At 34.9% G+C, this 20,308-nt stretch overlaps 3 protein-coding genes across 3 annotated transcripts; all 3 read right to left on the bottom strand.

The window, feature by feature from the left end:
- Positions 1-2,868: 2,868 nt before the first annotated feature.
- On the bottom strand, positions 2,869-4,231 carry LOC108818407 (AT-hook motif nuclear-localized protein 29). The gene has a single exon (XM_018591373.2). It carries the CDS (start codon positions 3,906-3,908, stop codon positions 3,036-3,038), a length of 873 nt encoding a protein of 290 aa, XP_018446875.1. The 5' UTR covers positions 3,909-4,231; the 3' UTR covers positions 2,869-3,035.
- A 4,749-nt stretch (positions 4,232-8,980) lies between these two features.
- Positions 8,981-12,045, bottom strand: LOC108815848 (3-hydroxy-3-methylglutaryl-coenzyme A reductase 1). Its single transcript, XM_018588366.2, has 3 exons — positions 10,782-12,045; positions 9,787-10,133; positions 8,981-9,714 (listed from the first exon to the last, which is right to left on the bottom strand). Exons 1-3 carry the CDS (start codon positions 11,590-11,592, stop codon positions 9,457-9,459), a joined length of 1,416 nt encoding a protein of 471 aa, XP_018443868.1. The 5' UTR covers positions 11,593-12,045; the 3' UTR covers positions 8,981-9,456.
- Positions 12,046-14,789: 2,744 nt separating this feature from the next.
- Positions 14,790-17,278, bottom strand: LOC108817716 (3-hydroxy-3-methylglutaryl-coenzyme A reductase 1). The gene is made up of 4 exons (XM_018590476.2): positions 16,257-17,278; positions 15,972-16,153; positions 15,517-15,863; positions 14,790-15,441 (listed from the first exon to the last, which is right to left on the bottom strand). The coding sequence occupies exons 1-4, from the start codon at positions 17,195-17,197 to the stop codon at positions 15,193-15,195; spliced, it is 1,719 nt and encodes a 572-aa protein (XP_018445978.1). The 5' UTR covers positions 17,198-17,278; the 3' UTR covers positions 14,790-15,192.
- Between the last annotated feature and the right edge of the window lie 3,030 nt (positions 17,279-20,308).

The following is a 20,308-nucleotide window of genomic DNA, read 5'->3' as shown; positions in this document are numbered from 1 at the left end:
GCTGCGGTCCGGAATGATGCAGCCAACAAAAACCAGTGTAGTTATGAATTTGGAATGTTGTTGTTTTCTAAGCATGTATTTGTTTGGGCCGTGTTTAGCGGGCATATAACCAGGCCTCCCTTGCGTCGTGATGCTTCGTGATCCATAAGTGTAAATAACTAAAAGTTACAATTTTCTAAAAGTGCTCTTGTAGTGTCTCTGCACTATTATGGAATGTATGATACATATATTTTTGTATTATGCTTTTTTTTCTTCTTATAAATGGTAGTTCACTAGTAAAATGACATTGCATTTTTATATGTCTCTGATCATTGTAAATGTATTTTTTATAACTAGGAAATATGTAATCGATATCAATATTAATCTCCAGAATTTGGTAAATAATTAGACGTTTCTAGTCATTTTAATCATATGCATACATTGCATATATGCTTACTTATCAGCGTACATAATGAACAAATTTTCTATTAAAAAAATCAATAAACAATAGCATCTACTTTGTTCTCAGTCATGTGTTGCTCAGTTGCATGTAAGGCACATGACACAACCACATGGAAATCTTCAAAAGATAAAGTCGTAGGGCTTGAACCAAAGTACAATACCCTATAATTTTCTGTACATGGTTCAAGCCCTAAAATGCCAAATATATATAATTCTTTTTTTTTTTTGGTAAAATGTTAAAATATATATAATTCTTAATCTAACATTTAAAATACAAAAAGGATTGTATCCAATTCGTTATGGTCTTGTAGCAAGTAAACGTTATCAATAAATTACTTGAATTGACCATGATATATGGTTTGGTAGTTTATGTTGGTATGGTCAATGTGCATGCATATATTGACAAAATAAAATAAAAGAATACACTTGAATTACTCATTTTCTTACACAAATAAAAAAATTTCCCCAGCTAATTGGAGATATATAATTCACTACAATCTCTTCTGGACATGCATCGGTCATGTAAAAGTTTGCATACATATAGATATTATACATGTATGAAACTTCAAAATTGATGTGTTTTCAGATTGTCACTACATATTCTCCCTAGGGACTTGATACATTCCTCATTTTCACACACCTTGGTACTCAAAACCCACTTGGCTATATGTTGTTGAAGAGTATCTTAGTCACCTAATTGGAAACTGATTAAATTCAAACACAAATGTCTTTCATGTTTTCGTTTTGGCAGGTCATGTAATGTTCTCGTGCTTCCACCATTAATCTAGTTACTGTAATAATCCAAAAACCTTCTACAATGCTATGTTTATATCGTTGTAACAGATACATATTTTTTGTTGTGATATGTTTTTATTGTTGTAACCGCTATCTTCAAAACTTTTTCAAAACTTCAAAGCGTTACTTTTATTTCCGAAAAGTCTTAGAAGCATTATTTTCATGATTGATAGATAATATTAAAGAGAGATTTATATTGATCTTATCAAAAAACACAAAGAAGTCAGTTGAGTAAAGCGTGTACCATCAAATTAATTTCCTCAGCATTAATTATTTGATTTGAAGTTTTGCAATATGTTCAAAATTGTAGACGGCTCTTTCATTGCATGAAATTCAAAACATAAAAGTATATGCATAATTGGCCGGGTCGTTCGTAGCCAAGTGGTTACTGAGCTCTGCCTTCGGGCCCTGGCGTGAGAGGTTCGACCCCTCCTTACCTCAGTTTGAGGATTAAAGGTCCAAAAGTGACTAAAATTGACAAAAAAAAAGTATATGCATAATTGATATTCCCAAAATATACAATCTTGAGGATTTCAAATATGTGGTAACTAAATGAATCAAAAAATGATTTGTTAGTTGATGATATACAATACATAGTAACGTAAATTGAGTGATGAGTTTGAATAGTTATTCCATAAAAGGGGTTGTACATACACCAATATGTTTTGGAATCACTTGAGGAAAGGTGAAAATCCCCGAGCTTAATCTTAGGAGGAGAACACCATGTTGTCAATTTGATACCTCATAACACAAGGACGCCGAGTTTTTTTTTTTTTTTGATAACAATAAACTATTCTATCGTAATTTCATCGGTTTAGAAAGCCAAATCGAAGATATCGAGTCGACATATAACATACCTGATGGTGAACTCCGAGTTTTACAGTGGTGGAATGAATCTCAGACAGAGGATGATAGTTTTGTCTTCCTTTCAAACGGAGTTTAACATTTTGGCTATGAAATGATTTATGCATATTGGTTAGAAGTCAATGATTTTTATATCGGACTGTAAACAACTGATTAACATAATAAAGAAAAATGCCCATCACTAATAGTTGAGTTTGATGATTATCTATTTTTATTTACTTAATTGTTTAATATCTTTTTGTTCGTTCAGTTGATTGTTCGTCCAAGGTACACTATTCTCGTGTAAACTTTCATATTCCAAATTGGTTCGTTTCCAAAACCAATTTCTCTAAATCTAATTAATAATTGTAAAGTTTTAATATAAAACTACATTAAATTTGAAACACAAGAAGATATTATTTTTAACATCCCCAAAATATACAATCTTGAGGATTCCAAATATGTGTGGTAATTAACTAAATGAAGCTTGATATGCAAGTTGATATGCATAATAACATACATTAAGTGATATGATTATCTTTCATATACAGCTATCCCTAAAATGGCAAATATTTATCTGCATCAACGTACCAATATGAGCCAAATATATGTGAGTAAACTCAATAATTTTTTTTGCCATCAACTCAATAACTTAGTTATCAATAAGAAGGTAAGTCATATAACATAATTTCCTTATAATATCAACTTTTGTGAAGCCAAGTATCTGACAAATAATATTCAGGGTTAAGCACAGAACCCTAGTGATTATATATAAAAGAAGAGGAAATGTAGATGGTGAATTATATGATATATCTAAATACGAATCCAAATGTTCATGATAAACTATTTCCAAAACCAAAAGAACACATAAATAATTAAGAACATGTCATCATGAAATGATTATCTTATTTTAAAAATTTAAAGTTATAGCTATTTGACAGACATAATGTTCAAATCTAGAAAGATGGTCTTGAAGCAGCTCCAGCTCCCCAACCAAGCAAATGAGCATCACCGGAAAACTGATCATAACCACTCATATTACCTCTTAACTCTCCCAGCTGACCAGCTCCAGACGGTGGTGATGCTGACGTGGCGGGCGGTGGATCCCCTCCTCCTCCGCCTTCTCCGCCTCCTTCATCTTCCAGCGGAAGCCTTTCAAAAGTTGCATTAGAGAACGATGCAGCCATCAGTATCACTGGACCCGAAGCCACAAGCGGAGCCATCACGCTTCCTCCTATCATCTGACCTTGTGCACCGGCAACAAAGATTGACAGACCACCGGATCCCGGCGGCGCAGGTGGAGGAAGCACCGTACCTGTGATGGAAAGAATATCAAACCTACCATGTAAAGTCAAAACCCCTCCGGCTCCAGCCCCGGCTCCACCATTACTCCCATGAGCCGTCACCGGCTGCCGGAGAACGATGTTAGACACCGTACCGTTACCACTGAGAACGGAGACACCTCTTCCTCTCTGGCGAGCGTAAGTGTTGACGCTCTCAACTATGTCGGCTCCAGAAGAGATTTCAAGAACATGAGATCTAAGCACGTTAGGGCTATCTCTCGTTACAATCACCGGTGGCTTCGGCTTGTTCTTAGATCCTGGAGGACGTCCACGTGAACGCCTCCCCTGAGATGAGCCCGAGGTAACCGGGTCAGAATCTGGTGGACCCGGATCCTTGTTGGAGTCAGATTCATCATCTGAATGAGGCTGAGGTTGAAGTTGAGTTTGAAGATGAGGTTGTGGCTGAAGCTGGTGGTGAAGTTCAGGCCTAAAGAGGTTGTGAAAGTAACGAGAAGCTCCTCCGGATTGATCGTAACCACCGTCCATGACCGTCGCATCTACTGGTTCTTGTTCTTGTGGCTCATATATAAATGATATTGTGAGAGGGTGAAGATAAACTTTGGTCAAGTTTCAGTGAGTGAGGAGCCAATAGCTTGAGTTGATCGGTTACACAAACCGACAAAAACATAGCAAAGAGACACAAATCAAAAGTGGTGCTACTTGTGTCTTAAGCCCTAACTCGCTTTATGGCAAGAGAGAAGCAGATTCTTCACTCTAGACGGCGTCGTATTATGTGATGTGAAACGAATTGCCAAGCTTCAAATTATTTCTTGTGCTGAGAGTAAGTGACTCAGCGACGCCTTTGTTGAGATGAAATGAAAGCTAAAAAGATAATAGAGTTTGAGACAACGAGAATTTAGCTCAAAAATATTATTTTAATTAAAATATTACAAACGTATATATAACCGCATATTAATATTAATATATGTAAATAATCACATATATATATATATATATCAAATTTAAGAGATGATGACAAGGGTTTCGAGTTTTCATTTTTGGATATATTAGTTTTAATTCTTTAGCTTATATAGCTTAAAGCGGAGATAATGGTTATTTTCTAGTAAAACATAAAGAGACAGGCATTAAAGACAATTTTTTTTTGTAACTAAAAGAAAGTTAAAGACAAATATTTGCATCTTTAAGACCAAAGATAATATGAATATAAGATATATTGTATGTAAAAATATCCTTATACTATTTGATAGGTAAACTATTATTTTTTTGGGGTAAAACCTTCCTATTAAAAATTACATTATGCATCATTGCTCTCTCTTTTTCCTTCCTTTTCTTCTTTGACATCGCATATTGCTTTTCAACATTTCGTTTTTTGAACTTTTGCTTTTCAACATTTCAGAATGCTTATAAATGTTCAGACGTACTTTGTGAATTAATTAGCAACATTTTATATTATAATTTGCATCCATATTCTCTTCTCTATGCTGCTACCAAGAGGGAGTACATAGCGAATAATTTAAGCTAAATAGATAAGGACGCATATAGCAATGCCCGAGGCTTTCTTCATACATCAGAGACATTTCGCTTTATGAAAATCTCTAGAAAGGCAAATTCCAAAGCTGATGTTTTAGTCAAACTTACTAAACTTAATCTGCAAAACTATGCACCTTCGAACGAAACGGTGTAATATTGTTTTTATCTAATACGAAAATATGACAGAAAAATAGAGAAGAACAAAAAATTAATTATATATTCCTTCTGTATCATTTTAAATGGGGTTTAAGATTTTTTACAAGGATTAAGAAAATACAAATTTTATGTAATTTATTTTTAAGTATCTTTTAAAAATACTATTTCAATCAATTAAGAAAATATACATTATTTTGTAATTAGTTATAGATTTGAAATGATATTAAATTTTATCTAAGATTATTGAGAAAATCACTTATTTTGAAAACAAAATAAAAATTTTCTTATATTGATACGGAGAGAGTATCTTATTTATACCAAATGAATCGCATCAAAACGTTATATAGTTTAAATGTTCAGCAAAAAAAACTTTGTATAATGCCAATTATCTCCATGCAAATGAAATTAATAGATGCATATCTATATAATTAATACATGTAAAAAAAACATGTGTTATTAGTAGTAGTAAGCGAATGAGACTCGAATCTCGATCAGAGCCGTTCAGTTACTTGACGGGCACCATCGGACGATTCATGACATGAACGATGCGATCGCACAGTCTGGTTGATCCACACGTGCACATAAGCATAACCACGTGCGGTCAAAATGTCAGAGCAGAAGAGCGGAGCTGTTTTACCATGTGGAGGCGGTTGGAAGCATCGGTACTTGATGCACGTTCCCAGTCTATCTTAGATTCTTAGTACGCATAGCTATTAAATACCTGGAGTCGCGTATTTATTTATGAATTTCAACCATTCAAGAGTGAAAAATGCAATAGAAAATGATTAATCGCATGTTTATAACATGATGTGAATTTACCACAAAAAGATATTTATAAGATGACGACATATCATGCAAGTTTTACGGTTACAGGAAATATAAGACTTGAGTTTAAATTAGAGCACTAGTGGAACTTTCTTAAGTGCAATTTGAAATTTTATTCGACACTACTTGCTGAAACTAATGACATTCAATGTAACTAAAGATTAGTTAGTGTTAATGCATAACCTCCAGTCTCCACCATGTTTTTCTACAAAACTAATCATAGCAAGTATTGAAGTACATCACTCGACTAAACACATTTGTGAGAAACCAATTAATAAGAATATTATCGTATATTTAATTCATACGTTTGAAACCAAACACTTGTAACCTGCGGATGCACCAAATCTATTCATATAGTTTTCGTTGGAGCCCACCTAATAAGTGGTCATTAGGTAAGTACTAGGAATTTTTTTTGTGGCTCAACACAAACTTTCATTCACCAATTAATTGAATACAAAGATTGAATCTCTGTAAAATTTTAAATCTCTAATACAATGCGATGATTTTGTAATACACCCTGGAACACTTCCAAAAATCCAGCGCAACGCAATCCGATCACATTGTACATTACAGGTCAATGAAAAACAACAACATACCACAACTCGGAATGAAGTTCCTTAAAATCACCTAATTAGATTTTATGATACGAAAGCATTTACTTAACACATTGAAACAATCCTAACTAGAAGTACTAGGATTGGTCCCAGAGGATCAGATAAGTACTAGGAATTAGTGGTATCCATACAAAATTGAATTATTTCCCATTCTTATTGTCCATGCGGTATATATCGTTTAATTAGGTTTCGAAAATTGAAATAATCTTCTGGTCCATGCATAAATAATAAAATGATTGTCAATCTATATTTATATATTTCTTTATTATTAACAAGGTTGGAGTTCGTCCAATAGGGGATGAATCAAAAACTTGGAGTCTATTTGCTTCACAATGTATGTAATATGCACAGTCTACATATTAGATGGTTAATTAAAAAAAAGTGACAAGAATAAGATTATGAATTTGTAATTCATTGAACTTTTAAAATAACTTTTAAAAAGCTGAAACAAGAATATTAGGGGACATCATTTTGGACAATACACTTTCTCATGATTTCATATAACTTTGGCGACTTGTGATGCCATGCCACTAACCCCATCCACCAATTATCATGTCTTTTCTTTATTAATTTATATTAGCATTAATATCGAAAAGGGTAAACTCCATTAAGTTTTAGTACTTTTTCCAATTTTTTTATCAACATGTATTTGTTTTTTGTATTTAATCATTCAGATTTTTTCGTGACAAAAAAAAATCATTCGCATTTTAACAATTTTGACAAAAGGTGAATTAAACTAAATTGTAAATAACATTTCAAGAAATAAAATATTGAGGTTACAAGATTTGTCGAACAAATTATAAAACGTCTAAATTTGATCTCAAGACAAAAAAAAAAAATCATGGAACCAAAAGCAATCAAACTCATAGTCGTTCTGTTTTAGAGAAAACATGACAACAGAACGATAGAATCTTGATTAATGGGATAATAGTTTGAACCGAGACAAGAGACTCGACAAACAAGAACACGAAGAATACAACGTTAGCCAGAAATTGATTCAAATGGTTCCCTCTTTAAAGCAGAAAGAAACAAGCTCAAGAACTGCTCTCATGGTCTGAGCTAGGATAATGAACTAAACCAGGTTCCAACAAGAGATGGGACAACATACACCACAAATGTTTAATAGCGCTTAACTAACTCTTCTGCAGCATAATGTTTATACAATATACTGTTACTGTTTATTCATCAGTTATACTAATTGAGGCTCATTAATATTTAAAATGTAGTTTTATCATCAAAATAATAATATTGTAGCATTATATAATTATATAATTAAGATTTAATTACTTTTAAGAAGATTGAGTTGTTGGAAAGAGATATGGAATTATAAGTGAACAGGAAATTCTGAAAATTGGCAAAATAAGATAATTTGTTACTTTTTCTCTTATTTTCTTTTTACTTTTATTTTTTAAGTATAGATACCTTTTACAAACTTCTGTAAACCACCATTAGCAGTACAAGCAGTCTCTACACTAGTTTCTTCTTATATAATAATAATAAAATTAAGTGAAAAGAGAGAGAGCAAAAATTCATGAGACCATCTTTATCGTAGATGCTTATGAGAAGAGTTTAAGGAGAGAGATGAAAAAAAGAGGAATAAACGCTGCTTCTTCGAGCGCCAGAAGCATCGGCTGCTTAACCTGTTTGCGGGTCTTATTAACATGTAACGGCCCGCAGTTGATTAATTTGTATATATCTTTTTAATTCGAAAAAAGTGAAAAAAAAAATTAAAGAGAATCGTATGGTTAGGAAGATATTTTTTCCGATTGTCAAGAGACTCAAGTCCAACATGTCTGTTCCTATAAGCTTTCTTTTCTTTTCTTTTCACATTTAATTTTAGAACAGAATTATATTAGTATTATATATGTGAGGTATCCATAATAGAGAATTCATCACTAATGTTTCTCTAGTTCTCTAACAAGTCTGTGCTATAAAACGAAAGAAATTCATCATATGAAAACGTTTTGTAAAATATAGTATGAAATCACCATCCTGTTAAACAAATTATTTAATCACCAAAAAAAAAACAAACTAATTTGATAGGAGCCAAAAAATATTTGTTTTGATCAGATATAAAATTTATTTTTCTGTACAATACACTTTTAAATATTGTTCATATAAATTTACTTATCTAAAAGTAAGATTGAAACCCAATCTTAATTGAGTTTTACTTGTTCGTAATCAAGACCAAAACAGTTTCTTGTTCATAATCTATAATTTTGAATAGTAATCATGGCAAATAATATAAAAAGCGAAAGATCATTTGACCTAGTGGACCAGACAAGAAAAATCTCTTTCGTTTTTCTCATAAGGTCGAACCAAAGATGGGAATATTAGAATATATACATATAGGTGGATGAGTCTTCTAGAGGATAGAAGATCCATATCTTTCCACTAACGACTTACCAACAACTACCAGAGAAAGAGATGTCCCAACGCACACGTATAATAAAAAAAAATGAAACAAACAGAGACAAAAAAAAAGCACAGCAAGTATGCACTCATATCCTTAAACGCAACTGCATACATGTTTTTCATCATCATATACACAAGACACAACACTTGCTAACAAACACAAAGAGGGAAGTATTAGACACATAGTTGTCCCACATCGAATATTGGAAGGGATCCTTAGCAATATATAAGATAGATGGATCACTTCTCTTATCACCAATTGGTTTTAAGTGTGAAGCCCATCTAGCTTAACAGGAAGAAGGAGAGAAAGCTTAGACAGATCAAATAGGAATCGATGAGTGAGAGACAGAGAGGGAAGAAGGAGAGAATGACAAATCACAAAAACATTTTAAAGTTTGTATTGAACATAAGAAGGCAAATGCACGCACATGGCCAAGTGTGTCCACCAGAGAATGAAATGAGTTGTAAAATTCCACCAGTTGGTATCAGAGTGGGCAGACAGACATGATGGATGATGATGATGATGATTCAGATCATTTTCTTGTTGTTGTTGTTGTTGCTCCAGAGATGTCTCTGCTGGATCTATTGTATTTCATGTGACTCCTCACAAGTTGTCCAGCTGCTAATGCTGACATAAGTGATAACTCTCCTGCCAAAACTGCTCCTGCCACTATTGTCGCTAGCCTCCTTGAGTTCATCCCCGGCGATTCCTTGCTCGCTCCTTTAACTCCGAGCAGGTTCAGACACGCTGATTGTGACGCAAGCTGTGTTCCTCCTCCCACTGTCCCCACCTGAATAATCCATAACCAAACCATTATTAATTAAAAGAAATTCTGAAAATGAGCGTTGATTTGAACAACTACCTCAATAGATGGCATGGTTACGGAGATATGGATATCTTTCCCGTCGTTAATAGCTTCCGTCATGGTGATGCAGTGAGAGCTCTCAACGTTTTGAGCAGGATCTTGACCAGTGGCTAAGAACACAGCAGAGACTATGTTGCTGGCGTGAGCATTGAATCCACCTAGAGAGCCTGCGATAGCAGAGCCAGCAAGGTTCTTGAGAATATTAAGCTCCACCAAAGCAGCCACGCTCGTTTTCAAGACCTTGTTCACAACATCTCCTCTGATTACTGCCTCGCACACAACTGATTTTCCACGTCCCTCGATCCAGTTCACAGCAGCAGCTTTCTTGTCCGAACAGTAGTTACCTAAAAAAAAATAAACACACATAAACTATGATAGACTAATTAAGACCTCCTTACGAATATTTACATTATCTAGAATATTTACTTATTTATTACTAGTAATATTATTGATAAAGGATTTATTACTAGGATTTATTTACATTATCGAATAAAGGAGCAAGAGTTTTACCGTCTCTCTATGAAGTTCGTTAGACCATCTCCAACGATAGATATATAGATATGATCTTAAAGTTTTAAATCAAATTTTTAATTGAAAATAATAAATTAAAAAATTTAGATATTTATTTAATTTTAACTCTTCCAATGATAGAACCAATTAAAAATTCTAAGTTTGAATGATAGAATCAATTAAAAGTTCTAAGTTCCAACTCTTTTCCAAAAGGAGTTAGACTTAGAGTTGATTCCAAAAGTTCTAGTTTTAGAACTGTATATATCTATTTTTCCTATTTTTGATTTAATTTTGAGCATATATTTAGATAGAACCCTCTTAGGTATCCATTGGAGATAGTCTTAGTTTCTCTCAAAATAACTAGCATATTGATAGATATTACCTAGTGGTCTCTCAAAATATCAAATATTTCACAAGATAACATCAAACACTAAAAGAGTCTTTCAAGTCAAATCAATCACAAACAAAAAAAAAGGACTCACCAGAGAGTGCAATCACATCCATATCAGGAAAATCTTCAGTGAGAAACTCAAGAACTTTCTCCACACCTTTACATACCATATTCATCCCCATAGCATCACCAGTACTACAACCGAACCTCACATAAGCATTCTTCCCCGCGAGCGCGCACTTAACACTCTGCAGCCTCGCAAATCTACTTGACCTGTTGAAAACAACAGCCAGAGTCTCAAAGTTCTCAGGACTCTCCAAGAAAAACTTGAGCTCGGAAGCTCTCCTCGCAGACGCGAACCTAAGAACAGGAGCACGAGTCATACCATCCTTGAGAACAGTACTGGTGGCTCCACCAGAGACATACATAGCCTTACACCCTCTGTTAGTACTCGCAACCAAACAACCTTCCGTAGTAGCCATCGGAACAGAGTACTCATAACCGTCGAGCAACAACGGTCCAGCGATCCCCACGGGAATCTGAACGTACCCTACAGGCATCTCACAGCATTGCCCTAAGATGGAATCGTAATCAAACCCATCCAACGGTAATCCTTCGATCGATCTCCCGGTAAGCCTCTGCAGCGCCTGGCGCCTTATAGACGCGGCTCTCTTGCAATCTCCGAGACGAGATTCAAGAGAGTACGACGGGATCACGCCGTCGACGACAGACTTCACGATCTCCTCGTCTTCCTGTAGTTTGGAGGGAGGGAGGCGGTGATCGTCGACTCTACTCTTGCTGCAATCGCAAAGGAGCCTTCGAAAATTTCGTGGACCTCTCAACTGGTTTAAACGGGAGTTAACGATGGCCCTTGCGAGGAACGAACCCAAGAACGTGACCATTTTTTTTGTTCAGTATGATGATGTGAGTTTGTAAGTGATAACCATGGAGCAGGTAGTCCTGAATAAGTTTGGCTATTTATGGAAGTATTCCCGAGACCTGTTTCGGACTCTCATTTTTAAATGGCAATGATTGTTAACGTGCGGGACGTGTAACGCATGGCGGGAAGAAAAATATGCGTCACCATTCAACCAATTTTGATTGCCATGCTTTTTGATAATATAAAATAATCATAAAATTGTCAAGAGCAGAAGGTGTGGGACAATTTTTGTTGTAAACCACATTTGAATCTGAAACACTGTTGCAAATAAAATTATTGCCGACCAAAAAAAATATCAAGGAGATGTAATGTAACTAATTTTAAGAAGTTTTGGTTGTAAACGTGAAAAAGATGACAAAGGAAGAAGTCCATGTGACTGCTCTGTCCATTTGTCTGCACCAAACGTTGACGTATTTCATGTGAAATAAATTTAAGTGGAGTCCACCGTTACTATCCACGTACCGTAATTTTAATTTTTTATTTCTATGTATAAAAACGTTTTCGTTTGATTGTAACACACACTTTTACAAGATCTCTTCTTCCTCTTATAACTTACTCTCTCTCGCTATTATATTTCTATCAGTGTTATTTTCTTCTGCGAGTATAAAATTTTACCCTTATTTAGATTTCCCGATACTATAAAATTGTAACTTGTTTTATAACACATTATCAACATGATCACTTTGCAATTCGAAATATAAATAGCAAATATCGAGAAACTCCAATTTCCGGCTCTCGAAATAACTGGGGCAAATTACACGATATACATCATGAATATGGAGTTTCATTTAGATTCGTAGAAAATACTCGATACAATAAAAGAAGAAAATAAATCGGCCTCTCATGAAAAAGGCTAAAACCATAATATTTCTGAGAAAAAAACCATAATATTTCTAAGAAAGCACCTAGATGGAAACCTTAGACATGACTATGCAAAGATAAAAGATCCTCTAGACCTTTGGATAAACCCCACGGGAATCTGAACATACCCCACAGACATCTCACAGCATTGCCCTAAGATGGAATCATAATCAAACCCATCCAACGGTAATCCTTCGATCGATCTCCCCGTTAACCTCTGCAACGCCTCGCGCCTTATCGACGCGGCTCTCTTGCAATCTCCCAGACGAGATTCGAGAGAGTAGGAAGGGATCGCGCCGTCGACCACAGACTTCACAATCTCCTCGTCTTCCTGTAGTTAGGAGGGAGGGAGGCGGTGATCGTCGACTCGACTCTTGTTGCAATCGCAAAGGAGCCTTCGAAGTTCCGTGGACCTCTCGATTGGTTCAAACGAGAGTTCACGATGGTCCTAGCGAGGAACGAACCCAAGAACATGACCATTTTTTTTTTGTTCAGTATGATGATGTGAGTTTGTAGTGATAAACTATGGAGCAGGTAGCTTCCTGAATAAGTTTGGCTATTTATGGAAGTATTCCCGAGACCTGTTTCGGACTCAATTTTTGAATGGCAATGATTGTTAACGTGTGGGACGTGTAACGCGTGGCGGGAAGAAAAATATGCGTCACCATTCAACAAATTTTGATTGCCATGCTTTTTGATAATATAAAATAATCATAAAATTGTCAAGAGAAGGTGTGGGACTGTGGGTTAGTCACTGTTGCAAACAAAATTATTGCCGACCAAAAAAATTATTTATTTAAAATAGTTATTAAAAATTATACGAAACCACATATGACATATGTAATCACTACTATTTTGTTCATATAATGAAAGTGCAAATGTATCTATCGTTAGTTTACAAAAAAAAGTATCTATCGTATTTAATTTTAAAAATTAACAATACTAGCATTTAATTACTATAAATTTAAATAATTGATAATATATAAAATAATATACATATATATATATATATATATATATATACTAGTAATAATAATAAGTATAGCTTTTAGAAACTGTAAACAAATCTGGTACTTATAGTTTGGTATCATTTTGTAAAATATAAATATATTATATGTATTCTACAACTATATTATTTATTATACGTATTATCATTCATATATTGTTTTGAACCGTTTGTTTTAGATGAACTGTATTTATCCTATATTATATTTTTTGCATAAAACATATTTAAATTATACTGCATTATCTAACCGCTTTCTTTTTCCGCACTCATTTCATTCCGATATACGAATTAAATAATGAGAATAAGACAAATAACAAGTATTTGTGATGAATCTTTAGTTATTTGCTTTGTTTTATTAATTGTTACTTATAAATTATTTACAATTTATTTGATAATTACTGGTAAAATATTTGATAATTCATTAAAATTTGAAACTAAATAAATTTATTTTATTTATAAAACTAATAGTTTAGTTTTGTTGGACTTCAATTCGAATTAAGTATTGTACTTAAACACACAATTCTTTTAGTTTTCATGGAAATTCAATACATAATTTTTATTAACTTATGAAATAAATATCAAATATTTAATAAACGAAGTAATATATAACAAGTAACCGGATAAATATAGAATAACAAATAACGAATTAGGTAGTTAAAAATAAAAATAAACTTGATACTTGTAAGCAATAAAATCTGTTTACTTGTTACTCGATTTTATCTTTGTGTGTGTTTAACTATTCAGGTAACTTCTGTTCCGTCAAGAAACAAAGACAAAGTACTTGCTAAAATCAAGTTGAGTAGATGGATGAATTGATTCATGTCTTTTATATGCTATTTTCATTTTTTGTAACTATTAAGAATACGCTATGTTTTCCATTATAACTATTGGAGCAAAGTTAAAGTTTCTCTATGATAGAACAAAAATAGAGAGATGTATTGGAGATAATCTAAAAATTCAAAATTTTCAATTTCCAACATAGACTTGATTACCCACTTAAATCCTAATTGAGTTTATTTGTTCGAATATCATGACTAATACAGTTTCTTGTTCAAAATCTATAATCTAAATCGCAATCGTGGAACGTAATATAAAAAGCTACTGAACATTTGATCTAGTGGAACACAAAAGAAAACACTTACCTTTTTCTCTTATTTAATCAATGCTAAACGGTAAGTGTAGACCCAAATAGGCAAATATATGGGTGGAGGAATCTTTTGGAGGAAAAAGATCCGTATCTTACCTTCCTATATAACGAAAGAAACACACAAAAACACGAGTACCCACTCATATCCTTAAACGCAACTGCATACATGTTTTCCATCATCATATTGACAAGACACAATATACTTGCTAACAAACAGAAGACAAAGCTTAGACAAATCAAAGAGAACATGAATTATCCATGAGTGAGAGAGATAGAGGAAAGAAGGAGACAATGACAATCACAAATCTCTCCCTCTCTCACTCTTAATCCCCACATTAAAAAAAGAGTTTACAAGTCAAACAAAAAAACAAAACAAACAAAAACAATTTTAAGTTTTTATTGAACAAAAGAAGGCAAAGGCACGCACATGGCTAAGTGTGTTGTCCACCACACAGTTATGAGTGAATATGAGTTGTAAAAAGCCTGCCTTCTTTACATTTTTGTCCTCCTTCGAGTTTTGGGCCAGACAGAGATGATGATGATTCAGATCATGTTGTTGTCGTCGCTCCAGAGATGTCTCTGCTGGATCTATTGTATTTCATGTGACTCCTCACAAGTTGTCCAGCTGCTATTGCTGACATAAGTGATAACTCTCCTGCCAAAACTGCTCCTGCCACTATCGTCGCTAGCCTCCTTGAGTTCATCCCCGGCGACTCCTTGCTCGCTCCTTTAACTCCGAGCAAGTTCAAACACGCTGATTGTGACGCAAGCTGTGTTCCTCCTCCCACTGTCCCCACCTGAGAAAAAATACGAGAACCCAACCCATTAATAAAAAAACATCTCTCATTAGTGAGTTTATATTGATTAATTACCTCAATAGATGGCATAGTGACCGAGATATGGATATCTTTCCCGTCATTAATGGCTTCCATCATTGTGATACACTGAGAGCTCTCAACGTTTTGAGCTGGATCTTGACCAGTTGCTAAGAAAACAGCAGAGACAATGTTGCTGGCGTGAGCGTTGAATCCACCTAGAGACCCTGCAATAGCAGAGCCCGTAAGGTTCTTGAGCATATTGAGCTCCACCAAAGAAGCCACGCTCGTTTTCAACACCTTGCTCACGGTCTCTCCTCTGATCACTGCCTCGCAAACAACTGATTTGCCACGTCCCTCGATCCAGTTCACAGCAGCAGGCTTCTTGTCCGAACAAAAGTTACCTGAAACAAATTTAAAAACACACAGAAGAGATCAAATCTTTCACTTCCCCATACTTCCACAAGATAAATCTAGAGCCTTTGAATCTAAAAGGAAGAAAATAGACTCACCAGAGATTCCAATCACATCCATGTCAGGAAAATCTTCAGTAAGAAACTCAAGAACATTCTGCACACCTTTGGATACCATATTCATCCCCATAGCATCACCAGTACTACAACTGAACCTCACATAAGCATTCTTCCCAGCGAGCGTGCATTTAACACTCTGCAGCCTCGCAAACCTACTTGACCTGCATCCACACAAAAAATCACTTATTTAGATCAAACCACACACACTATAAGCAGCTTCCATGCAATTGTTATAACAACACAAGCCTGATCTAAAAGCCAGACCTGTTGAAAACAACGGCCAGAGTCTCAAAGTTCTCAGGACTCTCCAAGAAAAACTTGAGCTCAGAAGCTCTCCTCGCGGAAGCGAACCTAACAACAGGAGCACGAGTCATACCATCCTTGAGAACAGTACTGGTGGCACCACCAGAGACATACATAGCCTTACACCCTCTGTTAGTACTCGCAACCAAACACCCTTCCGTAGTAGCCATCGGAACAGAATACTCATAACCGTCAAGCAACAACGGTCCAGCGATCCCCACGGGGATCTGCACGTATCCCACAGGCATCTCACAGCATTGCCCCAAGATCGAATCGTAATCGAATCCATCCAACGGCAATCCTTCGATCGACCTCCCGGTAAGCCTCTGCAGCGCTTCCCTCCGGATAGACGCGGCTCTCTTGCAATCTCCGAGACGAGATTCGAGAGAGTACGAAGGGATCGCGCCGTCGAGGACGGATTTGACGATCTCCTCGTCTTCCTCGGGGAGAGGCGGCTGCTCCGGATTCGGAAGCTTGGCGGCGACGATCTGCGACGGAGGAGGAGGAGGGCAGGTGACGAGGCGGTGGTCGTCGAAATCTCTGTCGGAATCGACGGAGTCGGGGCGTGAGATGAAGGACTGGACGAAATCGATGCCGAAGAAGCCGAGGAGGTAGATGAAGGAGGCGATGAGGGCGACGATGGCGCCGAGCTCGGTGACGGTGACGACGTGGAGAGGGGTGTTGTAGCGGATCTTGTCGCGCCAGCGGTGGAGGAGGTAGTAGGCGACGGAGAAGAAGAGGGTGAAGAAGACGGCGTTGGTGAGGTAGAGAGGGAGCGGGAGCGCGTCGGAGGCCTTTGGAGGAGAGGCGAGAGTCTTGCGACGATCGTCGTCATCGGAACGGTTATCGAGGAACCGGTTTGAGTTAACCGGCGGTTTAGGAGGCCTCCGTCGGATATCCATAATGATAATGAATATCCGAAGCTAGAGAGGAGGGGGGTGATGAGGTGGCGTGATAAGTGTGGAGAGGAAAGGAAGGGTTGAGAGAGACTAGCATGTTTTATAGCACCCGAGAAACGCTTTTCCGTCTATTATTAGGCTTTTTACTTTTCTTTTTTAGATTCAAATGAAGAAAAAATTTCAAATGCAATTACCTGTCATTTGAAGGATATAACCGAAAAAAGTTAAAATTTATAACTGGGATCATAAAAGGTTTTCTATGTGGTGCTGTAATCCTCGTTTTTCTTAAAATGAAAAAAAAGTTGAATTAAAGTAAATCTATTTCAAACGATTAACATTAACTTTCATTTTTAATAAAATTATTCTCAACTCAATTTTTTTTGATACATTATTTTATTTACTTAAAAATATATAAAAGATATCAAACTCTTGAATGGCTTTGAAAGATCATAAAATTTTAATAAAATTTATATTTTATTATTTGGAAACAGTAAACCTATGTGTATATATATAGACTAGAACTAATATATATATATATATATATATATATATATATATATATATATATATATATACTAGAACTTTATAGTTTGTAGACCACGAATGTTTAATCAGTTTTATTCACAAAACGGTTCTAGTATATATATTAATCCATTTGAGTTTGCATAATATATAGAAATTTATATAAAAATAGATTTACACGTTGTAAACATGCATGGTTTTCTGAAGAAAAAAATCATATTGATAATTAATCTTAGGAAATGTAAATTACAAACAAATGAAATATTCCTTGAATTATGGTATAAGCTATTTATCAAACATGTGATGTCTCAAAATTATGTAAAAGACCAAGATTTTAAAAATCAGTCTAGAGGGTGCTTATGTATAACAGTATAAGCAACTCCAAAATGATTTTTCTAAAATTTGATTTGTACCGATTTATAGGATTCAAATAAATTTAAACTGTTTTAAATTGATAAAAATTAATATAAACCAATATAAATTAAACAATAATATTAGCATAATCTACAAATTTGAAAATTTTCTTTTTTATATCTAATTTTGATAATTCATCGCAATATTTTATAATTAAATTCAAAAACTAAAATATTTCATATTTCATATAATATATGTATAAACTAAATAGAATTATTTGTTAACGGCTAAAGATCTATGTGTCGTGTAGATCTTGAATTATCCGCCCAGTCATTAGTATTTTTTTTTTTTGTAAACCTTATAAAAGGTTAGATACCATCTAATTTTTGAACATTGTCTAAGACTAAGGAAGTATAAACTACAATAAGTAACATGTTATATAGAAAAGTAAATGTAAATGACAGCAGCATAAAGTAGATAATTTTAAGAATAAAATAAAGATGACTGATTTGTCCTGAAGCAGTGGAGGCCACATTGTGTCACGTTCAACGATCTGGTCGACGCTATATCTTACTCGAAGTAAGCAGACAAATTAAACCAACCCTCCCTTATGTTAAACAATAACTAAAATATTATTAAACCTTTTAATCAGGCTTTTAATTACTATTATATTAGTATATTTTGGTTTTATATTTTCAGATTCCTTTGGCACAAACGTACAAATCTTTCTTTTGTTTTTTTTTGTCAACAATCTTTCTTTTGTTTTGTTTATGTCGATAAGCTTGATGATGTGTTTTATTTGGACACAATTACCAAACTATGGATAATCCGCGTATACCAAAACGCTGTCGTTTGGCTCAGAGGAGATTCTTTTTCAGTATTCCTCACTTCATATCATCAATCTATCACCTGAACGAACGATTGACGTATGGTTATGGACTCTCTCTCTCAGCTTCTTACTGATTCTTAGGCTAACTTTGCGACTGTCTATACTTTTGTCAGATGTGGTCCTCTTTTGTCCTGTAGCATGTCTTCTTAGACGTAATTAAAGTCCAGTCAAGTTACTTAAAAGTTAAAACCCCTAGAATGTTGCCGTTTTAATTGATCTCTGATTTGAAAAACCTTTCAAGAGAACTGTTTGAGTAAAAGTTTAATTGGAAGTTCTACATTTATTTCAGGGTTTCTGATTACTGGAAACGGACAAGAGTCACTGTGCTACTTACTGACTCATGTTTATGTCTTGGGAAATGGTTTGCCTTGTCTGGGCCACGTGAACATGTTAGCGTTTTTTGACACTTCTCAACCTTTAAAAACAAATAAAACTGAACTAGATGAGATCCAAACCCAGGTTAACCATACCAAGACTATTTTCTTGAAAACATACCACTAGACTAAGTCACAGTTTTGTTAATTTGGGGCCGAATTTTGTTAATAAATACGTCGAACGGAAGCAGCTTCTTCTGCAGCTTGGTCCAAGAGCCGGCTCTGGATAAAGTCTTTCCCATTGCAATCAGGTTGTCACATTTACAAGTTGCTCCAATGTGCCACCAAGAGTATATCTTATGTTGATTCCTTCAACTTGGAAGAAAAGTTTGTACTAGAAGGGATCGCGCAACACCAAAAGCCCCCAAGAAAGTTCTTCCATCATTTACAATATAGGCAAGCTCACATTATCAAACCTACCTTAAATCGTTGCATCTATGTGTCACTTTCCATGTCTAAATTAAACTCAATGGTACTAAAACCGTGTGTGAAGAACAACTCATGGGTATAATATATGCATACCTGACCTAGCTCAAGCGGGTCAGTGATTATTATATTAGTAGTTTTGTGTCTCGTGGCAGCGTTCATAGCTCTCAGTTTCTACCACGGTGCATGTTTTTGGTTAGCAGCTACGGGAAAGATACTAGAGGTTACAAATGTTTATTCTCCCGTTTATTCTTGTTATATAACTTGTTATTGTACAACCCACAACTGTCTTTTTCTCCTTTTGATTTATATAACTTCTGCCGACTTATCTGTCCAATAGTGTTAGAGAAAGAAAAGTAGTCAGAGATCCATACTGACTGCTAAAAGACTAAGTTTCTGCCATCTTTTCTCGTTTGATTTTTCTCAAGTAAAGGAAAGTCAGGTGTTCAAAAAAAAGGAAAACTCATCACTTGGAGAAAATGTGGATGATAAAATTCAAAAGTTTTTTTTTTGTTCCTACATACTTTTCTTAACTAAAAATTGCCACAA

Source organism: Raphanus sativus, chromosome 7 (assembly GCF_000801105.2).
Source record: "Raphanus sativus cultivar WK10039 chromosome 7, ASM80110v3, whole genome shotgun sequence".
NCBI lineage: Eukaryota > Viridiplantae > Streptophyta > Magnoliopsida > Brassicales > Brassicaceae > Raphanus > Raphanus sativus.
The sequence above is the reverse complement of the archived record's forward strand: the minus strand, read 5'-3'. Positions and strand labels throughout refer to the sequence as shown.